We start from the raw sequence: 25,430 nt of genomic DNA on the forward strand, positions 1-25,430 counted from the left end.
GCAGCGGTGGTGGTGAGTGATGGACAGGCACAGACGTAGAGTAGAGGAGCCACTCTGATCGCCGGGGCCTTCATATACTGCACAATCCACACGTCTCCTGTTCACCAGCTCACAAGGATTTGGCAGGATTTCCATGTTTCCCACTAATCTCTGCTGCTGGGGGAAGCAGAATCATCTCCTCCTCGCTCTGGCAGCACATAACATAGTGGTACACGGCGATGCACTATAAGGACACTGCTACTATCCTGACAAGCAGGGCAGGAAGCAGTTTCTATTGGCTCCCACAGCAGCTGTGCCAGTCTCTTACCCGAATAAGCTTGACACAGGTGAGTTTCTGCTCCAATGTCTCGATTCGGACCATCAGACGTGATAAGCTCAGGACCTGGTTTTTATCAGACAGACCTTCGCCGTTCTCCAGCAGAGCCTCCAGCTCTCCGTCCACCTAAATCCCAGCAGGAAGAGGAAAGTCAGACAAATCAAACATTCTGCACATTTGGTAAACGCTGGATTATAACAAACTCCTGACCCATTAACCCAAACTGACAGAATATCCTATAGGGATCCAGAGTCCATCTTTCCTGTCCTGATATTCAGATCCAGTCCTGGGACCTGCACTGAGCATCACAGGACCAGACCCTGAACGCTTGCTCCAGGGAGCACCTACCATACACCGGGCAATCTCTGACACCCCCACTGATCCGCCCTGGGTCACATTCATAGTGTCCCACCAGATCAGGACCCCCTATACACTGGAGACGATATCTGACACCCCCACTGATCCGCCCTGGGGTCACTTTCATAGTGTCCCACCAGATCAGGACCCCCTATACACTGGTGCTGATATCTCTGTCACCCCCACTGATCCGTCCTGGGGCCATGTTCATAGTGTCCCACCAGATCAGGACCCCCCTATACACTGGTGCCGATATCTCTGACACCCCCACTGATCCGTCCTGGGGTCTCTTTCATAGTGTCCCACCAGATCAGGACCCCCCCTATACACTGGTGCCGATATCTCTGACCCCCCCCACTGATCCGCCCTGGGGTCACATTCATAGTGTCCCACCAGATCAGGACCCCCCTATACACTGGTGCTGATATCTCTGACACCCCCACTGATCCGCCCTGGGGTCACTTTCATAGTGTCCCACCAGATCAGGACCCCCTATACACTGGTGCTGATATCTCTGACACCCCCACTGATCCGCCCTGGGGTCACTTTCATAGTGTCCCACCAGATCAGGACCCCCCTATACACTGGTGCCGATATCTCTGACACCCCCACTGATCCGCCCTGGGGTCACTTTCATAGTGTCCCACCAGATCAGGACCCCCTATACACTGGTGCCAATATCTGACACCCCCACTGATCCGCCCTGGGGTCACTCTCATAGTGTCCCGCCAGAACAGGGCCCCCCTATACACTGGTGCCGATGTCTCTGACACCCCCACTGATCCGCCCTGGGGTCACATTCATAGTGTCCCACCAGATCAGGACCCCCCCTATACACTGGTGCCGATATCTGACACCCCCACTGATCTGCCCTGGGGTCTCTTTCATAGTGTCCCACCAGATCAGGACCCCCCCTATACACTGGTGCTGATATCTCTGACACCCCCCACTGATCCGCCCTGGGGTCACTTTCATAGTGTCCCACCAGATCAGGACCCCCCCTATACACTGGTGCCGATATCTGACACCCCCACTGATCTGCCCTGGGGTCTCTTTCATAGTGTCCCACCAGATCAGGACCCCCCCTATACACTGGTGCTGATATCTCTGACACCCCCACTGATCCGCCCTGGGGTCTCTTTCACAGTGTCCCACCAGATCAGGACCCCCCTATACACTGGTGCCGATATCCGACACCCCCACTGATCCGCCCTGGGGTCACTTTCATAGTGTCCCACCAGATCAGGACCCCCCCTATACACTGGTGCCGATATCTGACACCCCCACTGATCCGCCCTGGGGTCACTTTCACAGTGTCCCACCAGATCAGGACCCCCCTATACACTGGTGCCGATATCTGACACCCCCACTGATCTGCCCTGGGGTCTCTTTCACAGTGTCCCACCAGATCAGGACCCCCTATACACTGGTGCTGATATCTCTGACACCCCCCACTGATCCGCCCTGGGGTCTCTTTCATAGTGTCCCACCAGATCAAGACCCCCCTATACACTGGTGCCGATATCCGACACCCCCACTGATCTGCCCTGGGGTCTCTTTCATAGTGTCCCACCAGATCAAGACCCCCCTATACACTGGTGCCGATATCCGACACCCCCACTGATCCGCCCTGGGGTCACTTTCATAGTGTCCCACCAGATCAGGACCCCCTATACACTGGTGCTGATATCTCTGACACCCCCACTGATCCGTCCTGGGGCCATGTTCATAGTGTCCCACCAGATCAGGACCCCCCTATACACTGGTGCCGATATCTCTGACACCCCCACTGATCTGCCCTGGGGTCTCTTTCATAGTGTCCCACCAGATCAGGACCTCCTATACACTGGTGCCGATATCTCTGACACCCCCACTGATCCGCCCTGGGGTCACTTTCATAGTGTCCCACCAGATCAGGACCCCCCTATACACTGGTGCTGATATCTCTGACACCCCCACTGATCCGCCCTGGGGTCACTTTCATAGTGTCCCACCAGATCAGGACCCCCCTATACACTGGAGCCGATATCTCTGACACCCCCCACTGATCCGCCCTGGGGTCACATTCATAGTTCATAGTGTCCCACCAGTTCAGGACCCCCTATACACTGGTGCCAATATCTCTGACACCCCCACTGATCCGCCCTGGGGTCACATTCACAGTGTCCCACCAGATCAGGACCCCCCTATACACTGGTGCTGATATCTCTGACACCCCCCACTGATCCACCCTGGGGTCACTCTCATAGTGTCCCGCCAGAACAGGGCCCCCTATACACTCTCCCACTCACAGAGTCCTTCTTGCGGGATCTTTCTTTCTTCATCTTGCCCCCAGCTGCGCGGACACTGACGCGGTTCTCTCCACCGAGGTATCCCCTGCAGTTTGCTGCTCCACAGAAACATTTCTGAGCCTCTTTGCTATGAAGTATCGGAGAAGAGAAACAATTATTGTGTTTTTCTGGGACAAAATGTTTCTTTGTCAATATACAAAACTAAAATATAAAACAGGAGGACAAACCAGATGGCCTCCTCCACGAGGACCTGACCCGACTCCCCCCACATCCACCCCAACTACGTAGATGCACAGGAACGGTAGAGAAAGACCTGCTGCCCCCACACGCCCGCTTACCCGTATCGCTGAAACTGGTAGTCAAACGTCAGCTCAGCGCCAGAGGGAACCAGCCGGGTGGTGAAGAAGCCGACTCTCAGCTGTCCATTGACCGTCCACTACAAGAGACACAGCACATTGATCGGAAGACAGAACTAGTCCACAGCCGCCCACCCGCCGGGCCCCACAGGCAGGCAAGCTAGCAGCTGCCCACCCGGCGAGCCCCGGAGACACACACAGCCGCCCACCCGCCGGGCCCCACAGGCAGGCAAGCTAGCGGCTGCCCACCTGGCGAGCCCCGAAGACACACACACAGCCGCCCACCCGCCGGGCCCCACAGGCAGGCAAGCTAGCAGCTGCCCACCCGGCGAGCCCCGGAGACACACACAGCCGCCCACCCGCCGGGCCCCACAAGCAGCCGCCCACTCTCTGGGCACCACAAGCAGCTGCCCACCCGCCGAGCCCCAAAAGCAGGCAAGCAAGCAGCTGCCCACCCAGCGAGCCCCGCAGACACACACAGCCGCCCACCCGCCGGGCCCCACAAGCAGTCGCCCACTCTCTGGGCACCACAAGCAGCCGCCCACCCCGCGAACCCTGCAGACACACGCAGCCGCCCACCCGCAGGGCCCACACGATCAAGCTCCATCCTTACCTTTTGGGTCTCACAGTTGGGGTCACAGCTGTGGTTCATGAAGCGCGAGCAGTTGCCCTTCTGCGTTGCATCTATAATCTGTAAGAAAGTAAAGTGAAGGGGGTTTGTCACAGACGACGCATGAATGTCTCATCAATGGGGGTCCGACTCCTGAGATGCCCCCTGGATGGCAGCAGGATGGGTGTGTACCGCGGCCCTTCTCACCTCATCATTCTTCAGTGCCATGAAGTAATAGTGAATGTTCTTGTTGCGGGCGTACTCCTTCACCCGAGCTTTGAACTCCTTGTGGTCCAGCACCTCACCACAGTACTCCAACACAAAGGTGTTCCTATAGCGAGGGACAAAGGAGAATTACCACTACTATGGAGGGTCCCACACTCTTCCTTTATGAGACCAGGTCCTTCATCCTTCATGACCTTTAAAGAGAATCTGCCCCTCCTCCCCTTTAACCCAATAACGATCCAGAGGTGATGGGCAGAGGGATCTCTGTTCACTTACGGTTTCAGGTCCTTTGCGGCGCGCAGACCCCAGCCCTTCTTATCGGTCAGGATAACCTCCACGTTGGCGTGTTGCTTCCGCTGGAATCGCCGGTTAGAGCAGTATTCCCCATTTGGACACCGCGACGAACTGAGGAGAGGACGGAACAGGGGTCAAAGGAAAAGCCCACGTACAAAAGCCACCACTAAACCATAATAATGTGATGGGGGCAGAAATCCTGAACAATACCCAATCCTCCAGGCTGCCGATAGTGACTGTACTAGTGCAGATACTCCAAACCCACTCACATGATAAAGACTTCGCTTCCTACAACCACCACCAGGGGGAGCTCTTTGTATACAGATTATACAAACATTATACAGTAAAGCTTTCTGGTTTGTCTTGAGCTGCCCCTGATATTCTGTGTATATCCTCTGATAGACCGGCTCCTTCTCAGACATCCGCCATTCTATTTGCCACTGTACATCCCATAATGCTTTGCAGATCACTACCTACACTGTGGGGGTTCTTATAGAAATCCAGGCGTTACCACCTTGTACTATGCAGACCCCAGGGGGATACAGGAAGATTTACCATTCGATCATCAGGAGGCGGTTGAGACAGTCCTCTCCGCAGGCCGCCTCTCCCTGCGCTCGCTCCTCCTTGGACAGCAGGGGGCACTCACACTGCATGCGCTTTATATCCCGGTGACTCTTATTCTTCTTCCTGTGTAACCAAAATCATCATCATGCAGCAGAATATATTATGTAAAAAGATGCAACAACAATATATCTACTAGTATGGATCCGTTGGGTGTGGGACATAGGGTGATGCTCTGCAGAGAGGTCAGGGGTACAATGCTGCACACTGTCAGGACAGAAGGAGGACAGAGCAATGCTCTGCAGATCTCTAGAGAGGTCAGTGGTGTAATAATCTGCAAACTATATCTATGTATCTGTCAGAAGGAGTAATATTCTGCAGATCTCTGGTGGTGTAATAATCTGCAATATATATCATTATGTATCGGTCACGGGATAGAGGGCAGTGCAATGTGTTATTGGGGAGGGGTCATACCTTTCGGTCAGATAGACGTTCTCTTCAATGAGGTCAAAGTATGTTGGCATCCTTCCCATTTTGTATCCGTCCTTCCAGTGCTGAGGGTCCCTGAAGTTCTCCATGCGGCAGATGGTGCCGGTCCTGCCTAGTTTAGAGACCGGCGAGTCCATGCCCCCAGACTCCGCCTTCATTTTCCGTCTTTCTAGAGCCTCGGTGTCGTTCTCCGAGTCGCTCTCTAGCTCCTGCCTCCGTTTCTTGGGTGGTCCGCGCTCTTTCATATCGGATCGGTCCCTCATGGGCGGGTCTCTCCGGTCCGTGCGCGGTGTGGTGTCCTTCACAGAGTTGCTGCTGATCTCATGCGCTTGGACGGAGCCCGATTTCTCATGGAAAGTCTTAGCATGGTGTCCAAAATCTTGCACATGGTCCTTATCCCAGACATAGTCATAATCCTCGTCATCATCATCGTCTTCGTTATAACAATGTGTGACAGAGTCGGGAACCTGCCCGGACATCTTGCCGTACTTGAAGTCCTGCTTGTTGTGGTAACTGGAATGCCAGTATCCGTTGTCACCAATGTAATGGTGTGAGGGATCTTGGGGGCCGCTCCCGTGTGGATAACCAAAGTACATGTAGCTACTGTCCGGGGGCTGGTAGGTGCTACTCGGCTTCTCAGGCTGAGAGAAGTCCCATCCAAGATCAGACAAATCTTCTGTTGCCTGGAAGCCATCAATATGTGAATAGTCTCCAGAGCCCGAAGCACGGCTGTAGTCCGATCCATGATGTCTACTGTCCGGCCTCTCTACATAGTTCCTCACCGGTTCTCGATCTACCATGGTGGAAGGTGCTGCAGGGACTGCAGGGTGCTCTCTGTCTCTAAGATTTGGTTTGTTCAGGCTGCTTATGGCCGCCTCTTGTGCCTCCATATTTTCAGCCATGGCTTTCCCTTTGTTTTTGGGTTTCATGGGCGCGGGGCGGCTGGTGCTGACCTGCGCATCGGAAGGAGGATGAAGAGTCTCTGGTTTGGTGATTTCAGCTGCATATGGAGTAGATACTGGTGCAGGGACTACTTCGGGGATGGAAGGACTTGGACCTTGCAGAGAATCCTGCACCTTACGTTGTTCTGTCCGGTTTTCATAAGGGCAGGGCTCCGGGATTACCGGGAGGAGACCTGGGGACAGGGACGGACTAGACACTTGCATGGATAATACATTCCTTTGAGGGTCTTCCAAGGTTATGTTAGCACCTTCCTTGGTTATTGCTGACAATTTAGCTTCTTCGGTGGAGAATGTTGATGGTTTGAGGTCTTCCATAGTGTCTGCAGAAACATGAACTTCATCCAAGATAACTGCAGGCGGCTCAGAGATGTGTGTGGATAACGTTTCGTCACTATACACCGCAGCTGGTTTAGCACCTTCCGTGGTCAGTACAGCTGGTTTAGCCCCTTCCGTGGTCAGTAGAGCTGGTTTAGCCCCTTCCGTGGTCAGTGCAGCTGGTTTTGCATCTTCCGTGGCCTCGGCAGGTATTTTAGCACCGTCGATGGTTGACACAGCTGGTTTAGCATCTTCCATGATCACTACATAAGATGTTGTATGTTCCATGGGCACCGGAGATATTTTGCCGTCTTCCATGGTTAACTCTTCTTCTGAAGTGACTGTAAACATCGGACCTTCTTCAGGAGTTCCTGGAGACCTATTACCTTCCTCTATGGTTATTGTAGAGGTACTAGGAACCACTACAACTGACTGCAAGCGGTTCCTGGGCAGGCCGCTGTCGTCAGAGTCAGTGTCCTCCGATTCGCTGTCGTTGCTCTCGCTTTCTTCGCTCTCTGAGTAATAAGCTTGGACGGCGCTGATGAAGTTCACTGAAGACTTTGTGTGTTCAGAAGTCAACTCTGACACATCATTGTCTACCGTCTCTTCTTCCACATCTACAGGGAAGACCTCAGGCTTCATGACGTCCTCCTTGGAAGAATCACTCTCTTCGGTTTGGATCTCTATCCATTCTGTTGTGGGTTCTGGTGGAGAAGGAGTTTCTTCATATTCGCCCTCATCTCTTGCTGAAGAACTTATCTGCAAAGCAAGGGCTTCCTCCAGGACTGGCGGTGGTGAAGGTGGAGCCATTTCTTGCCATGTGTCTATAGTCATTTCACTGTCGGCACAGGGCTCCTCAGATGCTTCGTTACTTTGCAGGTTCTCTGTAGGACTCTGTTCCTGAACTGGGGTCGCGCTCACGCTAACTGAGGTCGCGGGTTCATGATGTAAATCACACTCGGCAGGGAAGCTAACAACTACACTTTGTTTCATGGACACAAAGCTTTCAGTTTGAGACTCAGATTGAACTTCCATTACGGCAACATGACCGTCATTTATGGGCTCAGGACACGTAGTACTTAGGGATTCTTCCCTTGGGTCCGTTATAGAGTTCATTTTACCCGAATCATGACAAGGACTTAAATCTTTGGTGATGTCTTCTAGGTTAGGCTTGGAGTCTGTAACACAAGGGGAACGCTTTTCTTCGGGAATTTCTATAGTTTGAGTGACCTCGTCTGATCTACGGAGGAGACGTTCTTCATCATCATCTTCCATGTTTTTATGGGATTCTAAGTCACTGTGGTTAACAGAGTCTGATAGACGGGATATTTCGAGATCAGGGACCTCAGAATTACAGTTCTCAGTTCTTTCGTTGGTCTCCTCCGAATGAATATTTTCAGTAGAACTGAGTGTAACAAAATGCCACGTCTGACCACGCGAGAGGTCATCGTCATAAGACCGAGATGGACTATCACCTCGACCATCATCGACTATGTGTCCAGGCTCTTCAGTTTTAGACTCGTAACTATTTGCCATTTCATTCTCACTGGAAGACGTTGCCTCCAGTTTATTATGAGGAGGTGAAGCGGGGCGCTTGTCCGTGCTGCCGCTCTTCCTATGGATCGGTATGTGTGGGGATGAGTCTTCCTCTTTTCTGACTACCTTACGCTCCTCTTTCGTGACAGGTCTTTCCTCCACATCCCACTTAGAACTTTTTCTTACTGAAGTCGCATTCTCGGTTTTGGATTCAGATAATTTGGGAAAATGGGATTTTGCATTGGAGCTAGTCCCGCTGTCATGACGCGAGTGAGAAGACCCATGTTTGTGGTCAGAGTCTTTAGAAGGAGAACTTCTCCTATAAGGCTCTCTGTCCGGTGACTTCATCTCTTTTCCTGGTCTCCCGGACGAGGTTCTTCCCCTACGGTCTGAATCGTAAGTATCAAATTTTGGATCTTTGTCGTACTTTGAATGTGAAGAGGAAGGTATCCTGGTTTCTCGGTAGGAATGAGAGGATGATGACGGACGCCTGGAATCGCTTGATCTGGAATAATTCCTTCGATAATCATCTTCCGAATCTGAACTTTCCCTGGCTCTGCTGTCTGCATAGGAGCGTGAATGTCTGGTCCTGTACGGAGAACTTCTATGGTACCTTCTTTCAGACTCATAATGATGCGAACGTTCAGATCTAGAATATGACAAGCTACTCCTAGGAACTCGGTCAGATCTAGATCTTGATCTGGAACGGGACCTACTTCTTCTCCGGTCACGATCAGACCTAGAATGGGAATAGGAGGAATATTTGGAATCTCTTTCAGACCTGGAATAACTAGAATGTTTCGGGTCCTTTCCAGATTTTGACCTTGACGAAGAATACTTTCCACTGTCCTCCGTTCTCAGAGACACCGAGCTTCGTTTTAAGTCTCTTTCTTTACTTGAGGTGCGTTTTATCTCATGCGATCGATGGCTCGAGGAGGTCTGTACTGAATCTCCATCAGACTCCGAACCAACCACCACAGTTTCTGAGTGAGACGACCTAGGCCGCAGCTTTTCAGGACTGGGATTGGCTTTTCCACTTTGTACGCTGGTTGAAGTCTTCTCTTCTTTCCCAATATGGGAATATTCTTTCACCACGGTTGCCTCCGTTTGGTCGACAACCGTCTGAGTGCACGGGCTTTCTACTACAGAAATTATAGGGCACTCTTTACTGTCCTTGGGGTCGGCTTTGTTTGTTGATGGAGGTGGTGATAAAACTTCTTTTGAGGATGCAGTGATTATGGGTTCCTTAACTGGGGACTTTGCAAAAAATGTGAATGCTGCAGGAGGCGCTATTTCTGCTTCTATAGAAGGCTTGATGCTTTCTAACTGTACTTCATAGGGTAACGGGGAGGGTGATGCGGGATCTGATACTGCAGGAGGCGGTGGGGGTGGTTGAGGGGCTTGTAGCTTATTTGTAACACTTAGTAGATGCTTTTTGAAATGTATTTTTCCCAGCTCCACCTTGGGCTTAGGTGGAGAAACTTCCATGGCTCCACCATTGGATTCAGCAAAGTCCATCTTAAGCTTGGATATCGGTTCTGCGGGTGCAGTAGTCTGGGCCTCATTCTGCTTGTCAATGACTAAGGACGTCAGCAATCTGTTCTGCAAGGTTTTCTTGGTGAAGCTGAAGCTGAATGAGACCTTCTGCCTTCCCTGCTCTTCCAAGTTCACCTTCGACTTGGTTCCTTTAGGTAGGAATCTACTGGAGGAAATGCCCTTAAATGCATTGGATGACTTCCCGAAAGCTTTCAATAAACCTTCATTCTTGGCCTGCAAGAAATCAAAATGTGAAAATGCTAAGTTTAGAGCAATGCAGAGTATTTTAGAGAAAAATGTGCTAATGTTTTGGGTGTTTGAAAGCGAAGGACTTATGTACATGAAATCTATAACCACCCGTATTATGGTGCAGTCCTGAACTATTAGGAAAGTCCCACTTCCACATAGCTATAGGAGAAGCCTGCGTCCTCCGCTTCCTCCCATAGCCATAGGAGAAGCCAGCGCCCTCCGCTTCCTCCCATAGCTATAGGAGAAGCCTGCGCCCTCCGCTTCCTCCCATAGCCATAGGAGAAGCCTGCGCCCTCCGCTTCCTCCCATAGCCATAGGAGAAGCCTGCGCCCTCCGCTCCCTCCCATAGCTATAGGAGAAGCCTGCGCCCACCGCTTCCTCCCATAGCTATAGGACAAGCCTGCGCCCTCCGCTTCCTCCCATAGCCATAGGAGAAGCCTGCGCCCTCCGCTTCCTCCCATAGCTATAGGAGAAGCCTGCGCCCACCGCTTCCTCCCATAGCTATAGGACAAGCCTGCGCCCACCGCTTCCTCCCATAGCTATAGGAGAAGCCTGCGCCCACCGCTTCCTCCCATAGCTATAGGAGAAGCCTGCGCCCTCCGCTTCCTCCCATAGCTATAGGAGAAGCCTGCGCCCACCGCTTCCTCCCATAGCTATAGGACAAGCCTGCGCCCTCCGCTTCCTCCCATAGCCATAGGAGAAGCCTGCGCCCTCCGCTTCCTCCCATAGCTATAGGAGAAGCCTGCGCCCTCCGCTTCCTCCCATAGCTACAGGAGAAGCCTGCGCCCTCCGCTTCCTCCCATAGCCATAGGAGAAGCCTGCGCCCTCCGCTTCCTCCCATAGCTATAGGAGAAGCCTGCGCCCTCCGCTTCCTCACAATTATAGGAGAAGCCTGCGCCCTCCGCTTCCTCGCATAGCTATAGGAGAAGCCTGCGCCCTCCGCTTCCTCACATAGCTATAGGAGAAGCCTGCGCCCTCCGCTTCCTCACAATTATAGGAGAAGCCTGCGCCCTCCGCTTCCTCGCATAGCTATAGGAGAAGCCTGCGCCCTCCGCTTCCTCCCATAGCTATAGGAAAAGCCTGCGCCCTCCGCTTCCTCCCATAGCTATAGGAGAAGCCTGCGCCCTCCGCTCCCTCCCATAGCTATAGGAGAAGCCTGCGCCCTCCGCTTCCTCCCATAGCTATAGGAGAAGCCTGCGCCCTCCGCTCCCTCCCATAGCTATAGGAGAAGCCTGCGCCCTCCGCTTCCTCCCATAGCCATAGGAGAAGCCTGCGCCCTCCGCTTCCTCCCATAGCCATAGGAGAAGCCTGCGCCCTCCGCTTCCTCCCATAGCTATAGGAGAAGCCTGCGCCCTCCGCTTCCTCCCATAGTCATAGGAGAAGCCTGCGCCCTCCGCTTCCTCCCATAGCCATAGGAGAAGCCTGCGCCCTCCGCTTCCTCCCATAGCCATAGGAGAAGCCTGCGCCCTCCGCTTCCTCCCATAGCTATAGGAGAAGCCTGCGCCCTCCGCTCCCTCCCATAGCTATAGGAGAAGCCTGCGCCCTCCGCTCCCTCCCATAGCTATAGGAGAAGCCTGCGCCCTCCGCTTCCTCCCATAGCTATAGGAGAAGCCTGCGCCCTCCGCTTCCTCCCATAGCTATAGGAGAAGCCTGCGCCCTCCGCTCCCTCCCATAGCTATAGGAGAAGCCTGCGCCCTCAGCTTCCTCACAATTATAGGAGAAGCCTGCGCCCTCCGCTTCCTCCCATAGCTATAGGAGAAGCCTGCGCCCTCCGCTTCCTCCCATAGTCATAGGAGAAGCCTGCGCCCTCCACTTCCTCCCATAGCTATAGGAGAAGCCTGCACCCTCCGCTTCCTCCCATAGCTATACGAGAAGCCTGCGTCCTCCGCTTCCTCCCATAGCTATAGGAGAAGCCTGCGCCCTCCACTTCCTCCCATAGCTATAGGAGAAGCCTGCGCCCTCCGCTTCCTCCCATAGCCATAGGAGAAGCCTGCGCCCTCCGCTTCCTCCCATAGTCATAGGAGAAGCCTGCGCCCTCCGCTTCCTCCCATAGTCATAGGAGAAGCCTGCGCCCTCCGCTTCCTCCCATAGCTATAGGAGAAGCCTGCGCCCTCCGCTTCCTCCCATAGCTATAGGACAAGCCTGCGTCCTCCGCTCAATCCCACAGCTATAGGACAAGCCTGCGCCCTCCGCTTCCTCCCATAGCTATAGGAGAAGCCTGCGCCCTCAGCTTCCTCACAATTATAGGAGAAGCCTGCGCCCTCAGCTTCCTCACAATTATAGGAGAAGCCTGCGCCCTCCGCTTCCTCCCATAGCCATAGGAGAAGCCTGCGCCCTCCGCTCCCTCCCATAGCCATAGGAGAAGCCTGCGCCCTCCGCTCCCTCCCATAGCCATAGGAGAAGCCTGCGCCCTCCGCTCCCTCCCATAGCTATAGGAGAAGCCTGCGCCCTCCGCTTCCTCCCATAGCCATAGGAGAAGCCTGCGCCCTCCGCTTCCTCCCATAGTCATAGGAGAAGCCTGCGCCCTCCGCTTCCTCCCATAGCTATAGGAGAAGCCTGCGCCCTCCGCTTCCTCCCATAGCTATAGGACAAGCCTGCGTCCTCCGCTCAATCCCAGAGCTATAGGACAAGCCTGCGCCCTCCGCTTCCTCCCATAGCTATAGGAGAAGCCTGCGCCCTCCGCTCCCTCCCATAGCCATAGGAGAAGCCTGCGCCCTCCGCTCCCTCCCATAGCCATAGGAGAAGCCTGCGCCCTCCGCTCCCTCCCATAGCCATAGGAGAAGCCTGCGCCCTCCGCTCCCTCCCATAGCCATAGGAGAAGCCTGCGCCCTCCGCTCCCTCCCATAGCCATAGGAGAAGCCTGCGCCCTCCGCTTCCTCCCATAGCCATAGGAGAAGCCTGCGCCCTCCGCTTCCTCCCATAGCCATAGGAGAAGCCTGCGCCCTCCGCTTCCTCCCATAGCCATAGGAGAAGCCTGCGCCCTCCGCTTCCTCCCATAGCTATAGGAGAAGCCTGCGCCCTCCGCTTCCTCCCATAGCTATAGGAGAAGCCTGCGCCCTCCGCTTCCTCCCATAGTCATAGGAGAAGCCTGCGCCCTCCGCTTCCTCCCATAGTCATAGGAGAAGCCTGCGCCCTCCGCTTCCTCCCATAGCTATAGGAGAAGCCTGCGCCCTCCGCTTCCTCCCATAGCTATAGGAGAAGCCTGCGCCCTCCGCTCCCTCCCATAGCTATAGGAGAAGCCTGCGCCCTCCGCTTCCTCCCATAGCTATAGGAGAAGCCTGCGCCCTCCGCTTCCTCCCATAGCTATAGGAGAAGCCTGCGCCCTCCGCTTCCTCCCATAGCTATAGGAGAAGCCTGCGCCCTCCGCTTCCTCCCATAGCTATAGGAGAAGCCTGCGCCCTCCGCTCCCTCCCATAGCTATAGGAGAAGCCTGCGCCCTCCGCTTCCTCCCATAGCTATAGGAGAAGCCTGCGCCCTCCGCTCCCTCCCATAGCTATAGGAGAAGCCTGCGCCCTCCGCTCCCTCCCATAGCTATAGGAGAAGCCTGCGCCCTCCGCTCCCTCCCATAGCTATAGAAGAAGCCTGCGCCCTCCGCTTCCTCCCATAGCTATAGGAGAAGCCTGCGCCCTCCGCTTCCTCCCATAGCTATAGGAGAAGCCTGCGCCCTCCGCTTCCTCCCATAGCTATAGGAGAAGCCTGCGCCCTCCGCTTCCTCCCATAGCTATAGGAGAAGCCTGCGCCCTCCGCTTCCTCCCATAGCTATAGGAGAAGCCTGCGCCCTCCGCTTCCTCCCATAGCTATAGGAGAAGCCTGCGCCCTCCGCTTCCTCCCATAGCTATAGGAGAAGCCTGCGCCCTCCGCTCCCTCCCATAGCCATAGGAGAAGCCTGCGCCCTCCGCTCCCTCCCATAGCTATAGGAGAAGCCTGCGCCCTCAGCTTCCTCACAATTATAGGAGAAGCCTGCGCCCTCCGCTTCCTCCCATAGCCATAGGAGAAGCCTGCGCCCTCCGCTTCCTCCCATAGCTATAGGAGAAGCCTGCGCCCTCCGCTTCCTCCCATAGCCATAGGAGAAGCCTGCGCCCTCCGCTTCCTCCCATAGCCATAGGAGAAGCCTGCGCCCTCCGCTTCCTCCCATAGCTATAGGAGAAGCCTGCGCCCTCCGCTTCCTCCCATAGCTATAGGAGAAGCCTGCGCCCTCCGCTTCCTCCCATAGCTATAGGAGAAGCCTGCGCCCTCAGCTTCCTCACAATTATAGGAGAAGCCTGCGCCCTCCGCTTCCTCCCATAGCTATAGGAGAAGCCTGCGCCCTCCGCTTCCTCCCATAGCTATAGGAGAAGCCTGCGCCCTCCGCTTCCTCCCATAGCTATAGGAGAAGCCTGCGCCCTCAGCTTCCTCACAATTATAGGAGAAGCCTGCGCCCTCCGCTTCCTCCCATAGCCATAGGAGAAGCCTGCACTTCCCTTTTCCTCACATTAAGGAATAAGGGCAGAATCTACAGCAAATCACTTAGTTGGGGAAGGAATTTTCTCACCTCGTTTTCTTCTTCTCTGTATTCATTAAAAGACATGAAAAAAAGAGAAAATAATTATAAGATGATTATTAAGGGAAAGCGTCAGTAAGAACAAACAATTCAGGGTTAACAGGAACCATTAATGTCAGATCTATGGCTATGGGGTCAGACATTGAGATAATCAATGGTGACAACCACTTACCTCCTGATAGATAGGACCTGTCCTATCTTTTCCCGTAATACGGGGCCGTGCGCCATAGGTTGCTATGGAGAGGGGCGGGGGTGAGCTGCACTCACCTCCTCCTCCTCTCCCCATACACTGCCGTTGCCCGCTACGGTACGGTACGGGCGGGCAACGGCAGTGTGAATGTAGCCTAAGGGTCCATTAATCATAATGGGGGTAAGTAAGCGCCCCAGTACACAGGGTGTAGTAGAAGCCCCTAGTAGGGAGAGAGCCCCTGCCAATCCCCTCCAGGTCCCACATAACAAGGAAAAAGAGATGCCGACTGCACCCGCACGGATCCTTCCCAACAACTTGCCAGAGGGTCCGATACCCCTCACCACACCCTGTGTATGGAATCTCTAGGTCACAGGAGACGTCTAATAATTGGAAGTCCTACAAGTCAGTAATGGCCATGACTGCCCAATGAGAAGCCAGAAGCAAATCATTCCCCTCCCCCTGCACAACACCAAGGTGCGACCGACCTGCAGCAATAGCCCCGACCCCTCGGCGGCCCCTGGGCGCAGCCCCAAACCCCCCGGCGGCCCCTGGCCGCAGCCCCAAACCCCCCGGCGGCCCCTGGGCGCAGCCCCAAACCCCCCGGCGGCCCCTGGGCGCAGCCCCGACCACTGCATTGGTTAAAAGAAGAAAAGGCCGATAAAGCCCAACTTTTAATAAGTTATGTTAGGACTTAAAAGCCAGAGGCGTGCACTAAGGGAAATATCTGAAGACGGGTCCTTTGCTCGTTGCAACAGCTGAAAGCCTCATACGACCTACACAAAGGCTTCCACCTCTTGTACCTGCAGCTTCCACGCGTTATACAGGCCCAGGTCACAGGGGATCAGTCCATATCCTTTCACTCTCCTACAGGTCACGGGTAAAGCCCAGATTTCCCCGTCCACTTTTGTCTGCCCACATTAAGCGCCCACCTGTCCCGGCCAGGACCCTCACATCGGAGTCAGCATATTCAGTCCTGGCTTCCCAGACCTGTGCCCCAAGAGCTCTGCAACCTCAGCCCCTTTCTTACACCCACCGTGGCCATGGCCTGTGGCTAAGGGGTCCTGGGGGCAAGTGGGCAAATTCCAGTCCGACAGGATGGGTCCCAGAATTGTTCCACTCCACCTCGGACCGTGCTCTCCTTATTGAAGGCTCTCCTTATTGGAGTCAGGAAAACGGTGGCCAGATTTTGGGTGCCTGCCCGCCCCCCCACCTTCCAGGACTGGGTTAAGTCAGTCAATGCTTCTCTTCCACTAAAGAAGTGGATATTTATCCACAGGAAAAGAAATTCCCTGCTATCCGGGACAAATGTTTGGATTCGCCATTTACCGCTGCCCCTAAAACTCCTACTAAGTCACATTGTTAGGTTCCTAGTGGTCTCTGCGGACCCCAAGGCGGCGGTGATTGATTTTTTCTTGACATCTTTATGGTGATGGGATATACACTCGGATTGTACAGCCACCTGGAGAGGGTTTGGTTGTTTGGGTCAGCCTGTGCTCATTTTGGATTCATGCTTTCTGGTCCATCTACGTTGGGTCCTGCGAGACCAACCCTTATCTGCTTTAGTCATTGCATATCCCGTCTCTCCGTCTTCCCCTAATAAAGTTCGGATTTAAAAAAACGACATAAAAATGTCATGGTACTCGCTGAGGTAGACGGATGACCCGTGTAGGTAAGTATTTATTCATACGCTGTCCCCCACATGGCGGCTGTGCCCCTCCACTTATGGCCTGAGCTATTAGGCTTATCAATATCTGTCCAGGACTGACGCACGTGAACGCCACTAGCAACAGACCCAGCGGCGTCGGCGCGATAGACGCCAGAAATTCTCCTAAGCCGGCACACAGCAAGCGCTATCCAGCCGATGGAATCAGCCCAGGCTGGAGTACAGATGTTTGTACACTGCAGACACATAATTAAAGGGGTTCTTGGTCACAGCACAGGATAAGGACGAACTTACGCGTCGGTGGGGGTGGGATTATAGCACTCGGTGATCTCCATCAATGGAGATGAATGCAGGAGCCGGCACATGCGCCACTGGCTGCTCCGCTCTTCTTAGGTACCAGGGACCCTGGTTCTCGTGACCCTGTGGATGGGGCCTCCCCTTTGTGTATTGGTTATATATTTTTATCGCTCTTGGTGCGTCTTGCTCTGTAGTTTAGCTGAAATGCTTCGGCTTATAGACACATATGTAGCGGAGCTCATTTTGATGATTTAGTGTATATTTAGATTTACACATCTTCTTCCTCCAGGTCACTGATTGTACATGGAGCACAGCGAGACAAGGAGACATGGCTTGTAATGTGATGCGTTCTACACGGCTGGTGCAGGATTGTAGGTCACGCTGCTCGGGGCAGTAACAGTATCAGGGACACCACTACACAGTAACCTTTGTTTTTAACAGATTTACAAGAAACATCTGAAATTGAAATAGTAATTTAGCCCATTAGGGTTCACACATTTCACCCTCAGGATCCATTTCCTCTCTGTTCTTCTCTCCGCTCAAGATCTCCTCCTATGACATCTGGTTTTATGGCATATTACCTTCAGGTGCTTAGCATCCTCTGTCCAGGAGCAGGAGACACTAGGACTTCTCTGACATCTTCCTGATGGGTGTGAGAGTAAGGAACCGCGACCTCTGGGGTCAATGTCCAGGAGCAGGGGATGCTAGGACTTCTGATGTCCTCCTGATGGGTGTGAGAGTAAGGAACCGCGACCTCTGGGGTCAATGTCCAGGAGCAGGGGACGCTAGGACTTATCCAACCTCGTCCTGATGTGTGTGAGGGTAAGGAACCGGGACCTGTGGGGTCAATGTCCAGGAGCAGGAGACACTAGGACTTCTCTGACATCTTCCACATGTGTGTGAGAGTAAGGAACCGCGACCTCTGGGGTCAATGTCCAGGAGCAGGGGATGCTAGGACTTCTGATGTCCTCCTGATGGGTGTGAGAGTAAGGAACCGCGACCTATGGGGTCAATGTCCAGGAGCAGGGGATGCTAGGACTTCTGATGTCCTCCTGATGGGTGTGAGAGTAAGGAACCGCGACCTATGGGGTCAATGTCCAGGAGCAGGGGATGCTAGGAATGATCTGAGGTCTTCCTGATGGGTGTGAAGATGGGGACTACATGATTGTATGCTCTGAGATCAATGTCCAGGAACAGAGTATGATAGACATTATCCAAACTCTTCCTGAGGGGTGTGAAGGAGAGGACCATGACCTCTGTGGTCAATGACCAGGAGCAGAGGACACTAGGACTGATCAGACGTCTTCCCGATTCACTGCAGAAACACATCTTTAGACAATAAAAGATGGATGCGTAGGGTGGGAATGTCTTCTGATGACTTGTGTGGACTGCAGAGAAGAGTGCAGCGCTCCGCTATGTGCTGCTGTGTTACTGCTCTTCAGGACCACGTTTCGTCTGTGGACTAGCGATAGATTTGGACACTTCTGAGTCAGATCCAGTTCTCCACAAGTTCACATGTAATGCCGGCGCCTAGTGCCATCACCCCTGCCAATGGCTGGACAGAATTAACCCTTCCTGAGCCCTGACAGACGGATCCTGTCCCCTCGCGTGCCCACAGATGGTGACATCAGAACTTCCACTAACATTACAGAGCTGGTATTATGCTTCTCCCCGGTGTCTAGTGACTGTTGCCATAGCAACAAGGGGATTTTTAGTGACGCCAGCGCCAGCGCCAGCGCCAGCGCCACTAAAAATGTAGAATTTTAAAGGGAATGAGATCGAACACGTGAAAGCGAAAACTCATAACGGTTCATAGAAAATGTCTGTGCAGAAGATGCAACCACACAATAAAGCAAAGGAAAGGAGGGACTGAAGGGGATCAAAGTAAAAGGTCAGAGGTCAGACCCCGGATCATGTATGATATCTGTGCCATCTAGAGGGGGGTAGAGGGTCAGACCCCGGATCATGTATATCTAGAGGGGGGTAGGGGGTCAGACCGCGGATCATGTAGGATATCTGTGCCATCTAGAGGGGGGTAGAGGGTCAGACCCCGGATCATGTATGATATCTGTGCCATCTAGAGGGGGGTAGAGGGTCAGACCCCGGATCATGTATGATATCTGTGCCATCTAGAGGGGGGTATTGGGTCAGACCCCGGATCATGTATGATATCTGTGCCATCTAGAGGGGGGTATTGGGTCAGACCCCGGATCATGTACGATATCTGTGCCATCTAGAGGGGGGTAGAGGGTCAGACCCCGGATCATGTATGATATCTGTGCCATCTAGAGGGGGGTAGAGGGTCAGACCCCGGATCATGTATGATATCTGTGCCATCTAGAGGGGGGTATTGGGTCAGACCCCGGATCATGTATGATATCTGTGCCATCTAGAGGGGGGTAGAGGGTCAGACCCCGGATCATGTATGATATCTGTGCCATCTAGAGGGGGGTAGAGGGTCAGACCCCGGATCATGTATGATATCTGTGCCATCTAGAGGGGGGTAGGGGGTCAGACCCCGGATCATGTATGATATCTGTGCCATCTAGAGGGGGGTAGAGTGTCAGACCCCGGATCATGTACGATATCTGTGCCATCTAGAGGGGGGTAGAGGGTCAGACCCCGGATCATGTACGATATCTGTGCCATCTAGAGGGGGGAAGAGGGTCAGACCCCGGATCATGTATGATATCTGTGCCATCTAGAGGGGGGTAGGGGGTCAGACCCCGGATCATGTATGATATCTGTGCCATCTAGAGGGGGGGTAGGGGGTCAGACCCCGGATCATGTATGATATCTGTGCCATCTAGAGGGGGGTAGAGGGTCAGACCCCGGATCATGTATGATATCTGTGCCATCTAGAGGGGGGTAGAGGGTCAGACCCCGGATCATGTATGATATCTGTGCCATCTAGAGGGGGGTAGAGGGTCAGACCCCGGATCATGTACGATATCTGTGCCATCTAGAGGGGGGTAGAGGGTCAGACCCCGGATCATGTATGATATCTGTGCCATCTAGAGGGGGGTAGAGGGTCAGACCCCGGATCATGTACGATATCTGTGCCATCTAGAGGAGGGTAGAGGGTCAGACCCCGGATCATGTATGATATCTGTGCCATCTAGAGGGGGGTAGGGGGTCAGACCCCGGATCATGTACGATATCTGTGCCATCTAGAGGGGGGTAGAAGGACAGACCCCGGATAATGTATGATATCTGTGCCATCTAGAGGGGGGTAGAGGGTCAGACCCCGGATCATGTATGATATCTGTGCCATCTAGAGGGGGGGTAGAGGGTCAGACCCCGGATCATGTACGATATCTGTGCCATCTAGAGGGGGGTAGAGGGTCAGACCCCGGATCATGCTCTAGTCCCCGACACGTGGCCAGCAGATGTTCAACACTCTACACAGGGAAGAATAAAACACAACCCAAACCTCAAGACTAAAAAATTGGATCAAACAAATACAGTAAAAGAGACCAGAAGAAAACCTACAATACTGAGAAACCTCCTCCACAGCAATTCACACAAGGGAAGAACCTCTAGAATTATGGAAAGAATAAGACCCCAGACATGAAAGGACCAAACACTGTCTGCTGTAACATCTCATAATACAGGAAACACACAGTACAGGATGTAACTCAGGATCAGTACAGGATAAGTAATGTCATGTATGTACACAGTGACTGCACCAGCAGCAGAATAGTGAGTGCAGCTCTGGGGTATAATACAGGATGTAACTCAGGATCAGTACAGGATAAGTAATGTCATGTATGTACACAGTGCCTGCACCAGCAGCAGAATAGTGCGTGCAATCTCATTCTGCTGTGTGCTACTGAAGGGTGTGGTTGTGTGCTGCTGAGCTCCTGCACCACCTGGTGGAAGATCAATCCACCCAGGCCTGCTCTCTCCTCCCCAGGGAGGGAGTGGGTTTTCTGGGATGAGTGAACCAGGCAAATCCCGGGCTTCTGCCTCTCGGACCAGGCCGGCGGGGGGCAGGAAAAGCCAGATACCGGCCAACATGGAGGGGGTGAGAAGATCTGCCCGAACCCAAGGACGCAGCGATGTGACCTCGGCTGCCACCCCCAAGACCCAGGGAAGCCGCAAGGTCTCCGGTTCACAGAAGATCAAGGCAAGTAACATCAGCCTGAGTGCTCCTCCTGGAAAGCTGAGTGACTGTGCGGGAAAGTTGGGTGGTTCAGCTGGAAAGCTGGGTGCTCACGGAGGTGTGCAAAAAGCATGGGGACACCTAAAGGCCCGGGAGTCTGCTACCATCTATGGCTCCCGGATTGCTGAGCACCTCCGTGAGTACGAGGACGCTGGCAAGGCGATGAATAGGCTCCAGGAGGAGATAAGGGAGACCTTGGCCCTAGCGGGGGTGGCTACGCAGAGAAAGAAAAAGTCTGATCTTCTTAACACCATAGACAGACTAAAAGCCGAGGTCACCGCTCTGCAGGAAAAACGACGGTTGATCCGGGAGCACAGTGGTCCGTTCAGGGAAAAGTTGGACAATGACGCCAGATTTGAGGAGATGCGCCAGGAGAAGCTGAGAAAGCTGAAGGGGCTTGAGATCCAGGCGGATGAAGGCGATGGCGATGATGAGGAGGATGAGGAAGACCTGCCGTGTCCGTCTGGTGGCCTGCACCAACACCAGCAGGCCTCGCACGACAGGCTGCCTGCAGAGCAAGCGCCATTACCATCAGGCTGCGGCTCTGCCAACCTGGAGGAGGAAAGTGATGACAGCGGCCAGGGGGGGGGGGGGGGGGGGGCGCTAATGGCTCAGATCCGTCAGCTTGAGTCCCCAGTTCACCTCCAAAACTTCTCCTTCGGCGATGAGATCCCGGATGACGACCTAAAGAGAAAGAAGAGAGCCAAGAAGACCAAGGCGTCTCAGGAGGTGAATCTGGTGTTTCGTCCCCTCCCTGTTCCCTCCGGGCGGGCAGCAGTGCCAGCCTGTCGTGTAGGCCCCGTTGCCCAGCCCAGCACGAATCCTGCAGTGGACTCGGTGCCAGGGTGCGGGGAGAGTGCAAAGCCACGTTCCATCATGGCGCAGAGCACCAGCCTTGTTTGTAGTAGCAAGGATGGTGCAGGGAAGGCATCGGCCGAAAGGCCGGACAGTGAGGGCGATCCAGCAGGTGATGGTACTGTGCGCTGCCCCCCAGTGGGAGGGGGGGGTGGCCCTGTGCCAGGGGCAGTGGCGGTGGCTCCTGTGGCCCCTAGCGCTGTGGCTGTTGCTTGCTCCGGTAAGCAGCGGCAGTGTGATGGGGCTGCTGGGGCTTGTAGTGCGGCGCCTCCCAAGCGTCCTGTGCAGCCTGCAGGAAAGGGTGCAGGAAAAATATTATTTTGCATTGGATCATCTGACCCAGGAGATGGTAACAAGAGACTGTCCGGACTTCATAAAGAAAAGAGACCTCATGCATCTAGCGAGCAGCGGTGCTCAAACATTAAAACAGCTGGTCAACAAGGGGTTAATGCCAATGAGGCAGAGGGCACAAGTAAGATCGGGGTTGGAGCTGCCTCTTCTCAGGCTGTATCAGCTATGGAGGTGGCTCTACCCCCAGTGTCCAGTGACGCCGAGGCAACCCCAGGTCCTCCTGGCCCAGCTGGTGTGAGTGATGCAAGGAAGCGAGGCAGTATTGTACATAGTGTGGTGAATGTTGGGGTGGTGAATGGTGCTGAGGGGGGTGATCCTGGTGTGCGTGCTGGACCATCTGCACCCCCAGTGGTGGCCGCTCCCATAAGGAGCTATGCGAGTGTCACCGCTGGGGCAAGTGGGGTTAACTCCTTGTCTCCTGGCTCTGGGAATAGCGTTTTGCAAAGGCGTCTTCTGGAGGCTCTCAGGAGAGGGGAAAAGTCAATCAATGTAGAGGGGAGAGATGTTGATCTGTCCTTCTGGACAGACAGGCATGGCCTGGCAGCCTTCCAAGAGAAAAGGGGGGGAGAGACTGTATGGTCTTTACCCACAACTGGGCCCGGTGCTTCCCGTAGGAATGTGGTTCGTCTTCGCTGGAGGGGCAGTGACGCATGCCCACCCAGGTCAAGGGTGGTGGAGCTCCTCCTGAAGATGAACTTCAGGGCTAGTGACATCTTTGCCCTGATACATCCTTATGGTACTCCGGAGTTCGATGTCAGCTTTGTTCGGCCGGAGGGCTTAGAGCTCTTCTGGTCGAATTATGAGCTGGCAAAGAACGAGCCCGCATGGCGAGACTTTGCTGTGCAAGCAGTGTCTCGCCAAAACACAGTCAAGAAAGTGACCGTTTTGACCCGTAACGAGTCACTTTCTTGCATGGACATCATGACTTGGCTCAGTCGTTATGGCGAAGTAGTTCAGGTACCTCAGAAAAACCGTGATGAATTTGGCATTTGGTCTGGGGCCTGGACCTTCATGATGAAGTTGAAGTGTTCAGGCGGCACGGTCGCCCACATTCCTTCTTCAGCCTTTCTTGGGCGGGACAGAATCCTGATTTTCTACCAGGGGCAGCCGAAGGTCTGTCACAGGTGCGGTGACCCCACCCACTTTAGCGCCAGCTGCCAAGTGCAGAAGTGCGCTTTGTGTGGTGGGCTAGGTCATCTCGCTGCATCCTGTAAGGACATTAGGTGTAACCTGTGTGGTGAGCTCGGTCACCCTTTCAGCCGTTGTCCTCGCTCCTTTGCCAATGCGGTTGTGACCCCAGTGGAGGAGAGCCATGAGGTTGCTTCTGCTGGGGAAGGTACCAGCAGAGGTGGAGGAGCTGAGGGGCCTGTGAAGAAAAGTAAGAATAAGTCACCTTCTCAGTTGAGGCGGCTTGAAGCCAGACAAAAAGGGAGAGAACTGGGGAAACCTCAGGTTGCTGGGGTGACCCTTGGTCCTTCCTCAGAGGCTGGTCATGCTACTGAGGCCCTGAGGGATGATGAGTTGGATGAGGAGGTCAGGAGGATGGAGCGCGAGAAAGGTGCCATGTCTTCCACGTCCTCCCATTATGAGAGTATGGATGAGGATAACAGGATTTGGCTAGAAAATAAGCGCAAGCAGAAAAAGAAAAAACGCGGTGTATCTAAGGTACCTAAGGAAGGGAAAACTTCCTCCCCTCTGGTTGAGCTTTCCAACCGGTTCCTCACCCTCGATGAGATCGCCTCCTCGGAAGGAGAGGCTGAGGGTGGGGTTCTGGAGGTGGCGGCGGAGCAGCCTGCAGGGGGCGCCGAGTCTCTATCCTCTGGGGATGCTGGGTCCTCAGAGTGGGAGACTGACTCAGAGTCAGGAGACAAGGACGAAGGAGAGGGTGGTCCGGGTGGGTCCTTGGGGGCCAGTAATAACATGGACACCTCAATTTCGTTAAAAAGAAGTTGCCCCAATTCTGAAGGGAAAAGGCAAAAGGGTTCATCTTCAGAGGACAGTAGAGGGAAGGGAGGTAGTAAGAAAAAAGCCGTCTAACTCAATCACTCATGATGGCGGCACCCACTCCGTTGACGCTGGCGTCCATTAATGTCGCCAGCATTAAGTCTGATGCGGCTAGATTTGCGGCCTTTGATTTTCTCGGCCGCGTTGAAGCCGACATTTTATTTTTGCAGGAGACCAGGCTGCCAGATTTGGCGGCCGTGTTTAAAGCTAAGAGGGAATGGAGACACGGGCCTTCCTATTGGTCTCTTGCGGCCGAGCCGTATAGCGGAGTGGCGGTCCTTTTTACCGCACCGGTAGAATGCCGACGAGTTATTGAGTTAGAAATGGGGAGGTGCCTGATCCTGGATGTCCTCATGAAGGGACAAGAACTTCGCCTAATTAACATCTATGGTCCCCAGTCCAAGTGGGACAGGAAGTGTCTCTTTATGAGGATCAAGCCCTACCTTTTTACAAGTCGGCAGGTGGTCTTTGGAGGGGACTTCAATGCTGTCACGAGGTCCCAGGATAGGGGAGGTTCCAGAGACAAGCTGACTTATGATAGCGTCGCTCTTAATAGCATAGCTAGTGAGGCTCGCCTGGTGGATGTCCACATCCGGCACACCCCAGGCCACGCGGGGTTCACCTATTATAGGGGTAGCTGCAGGTCTAGAATAGACAGGTTTTATTTAAAGGAGGAAGCCATCTCTTCAGCAGTGTCCGTTGTTGAGGTGGAGTTCTCCGATCACTGTTTAATTTTGTTTTCTCTGAATGTTACAGAGACCCCCCGGATGGGAAGAGGCTACTGGAAGCTCAATTCGTCTCTCCTGGAAGAAGCAGAGATAAGACAATCCTTTGAGGACTTTCTTCAGAGCCAGGTACCATTGCTGGGCCTTTGTAGCAGTAAGTCAGAGTGGTGGGAGATGCTCAAGAAAAGGGTGGCGAGATTCTTCCGCCAGCTCTCGAGCCTCAGGAGCCTGGACAGGTACCGCCTGTATCAGGGCCTGAGGAGGAAACTCGAGCATCTCGTCTCGACTGGAGGTAGTCGTGAGGACATCTCCAGAGTGAAATCCTTGCTGAAGAGGTGTCAGTACGATAGACACGCATCTTTGGTTTTTGAGAGGGATTACGGGAAATACCGCTCGCCCGACCCTTACAGAAACTGCAAGATGTCAGTGAATGGTAAAGTTGTCACGGGACTGGTTGACAGTACGGGATCCCTGAAAAGGTCCAGATCAGGGATCCTGGAGGTCGTCAGATCCTTCTACTCACACCTCTTGGGCAGGAAGGAT

General features: G+C 53.9%; 1 protein-coding gene across 1 annotated transcript in view; it reads right to left on the minus strand.

Annotated features, from left to right (window-relative positions):
• SETD2 (SET domain containing 2, histone lysine methyltransferase) overlaps positions 1–25,430 on the minus strand; it is a 47,431-nt gene that overhangs the window by 9,048 nt on the left and 12,953 nt on the right. The window contains exons 3-11 of the mRNA XM_072132287.1: positions 14,629–14,644; positions 5,485–10,082; positions 5,005–5,136; positions 4,432–4,560; positions 4,138–4,261; positions 3,934–4,011; positions 3,303–3,400; positions 2,965–3,091; positions 308–442 (exon numbers count right to left, since the gene is read on the minus strand). Coding sequence (XP_071988388.1) covers positions 308–442; positions 2,965–3,091; positions 3,303–3,400; positions 3,934–4,011; positions 4,138–4,261; positions 4,432–4,560; positions 5,005–5,136; positions 5,485–10,082; positions 14,629–14,644 — 5,437 coding nt within the window. The remainder of the gene's footprint in view (positions 1–307; positions 443–2,964; positions 3,092–3,302; positions 3,401–3,933; positions 4,012–4,137; positions 4,262–4,431; positions 4,561–5,004; positions 5,137–5,484; positions 10,083–14,628; positions 14,645–25,430) is intronic.

Source organism: Engystomops pustulosus, unplaced genomic scaffold (assembly GCF_040894005.1).
Source record: "Engystomops pustulosus unplaced genomic scaffold, aEngPut4.maternal MAT_SCAFFOLD_332, whole genome shotgun sequence".
Lineage (NCBI taxonomy): Eukaryota > Metazoa > Chordata > Amphibia > Anura > Leptodactylidae > Engystomops > Engystomops pustulosus.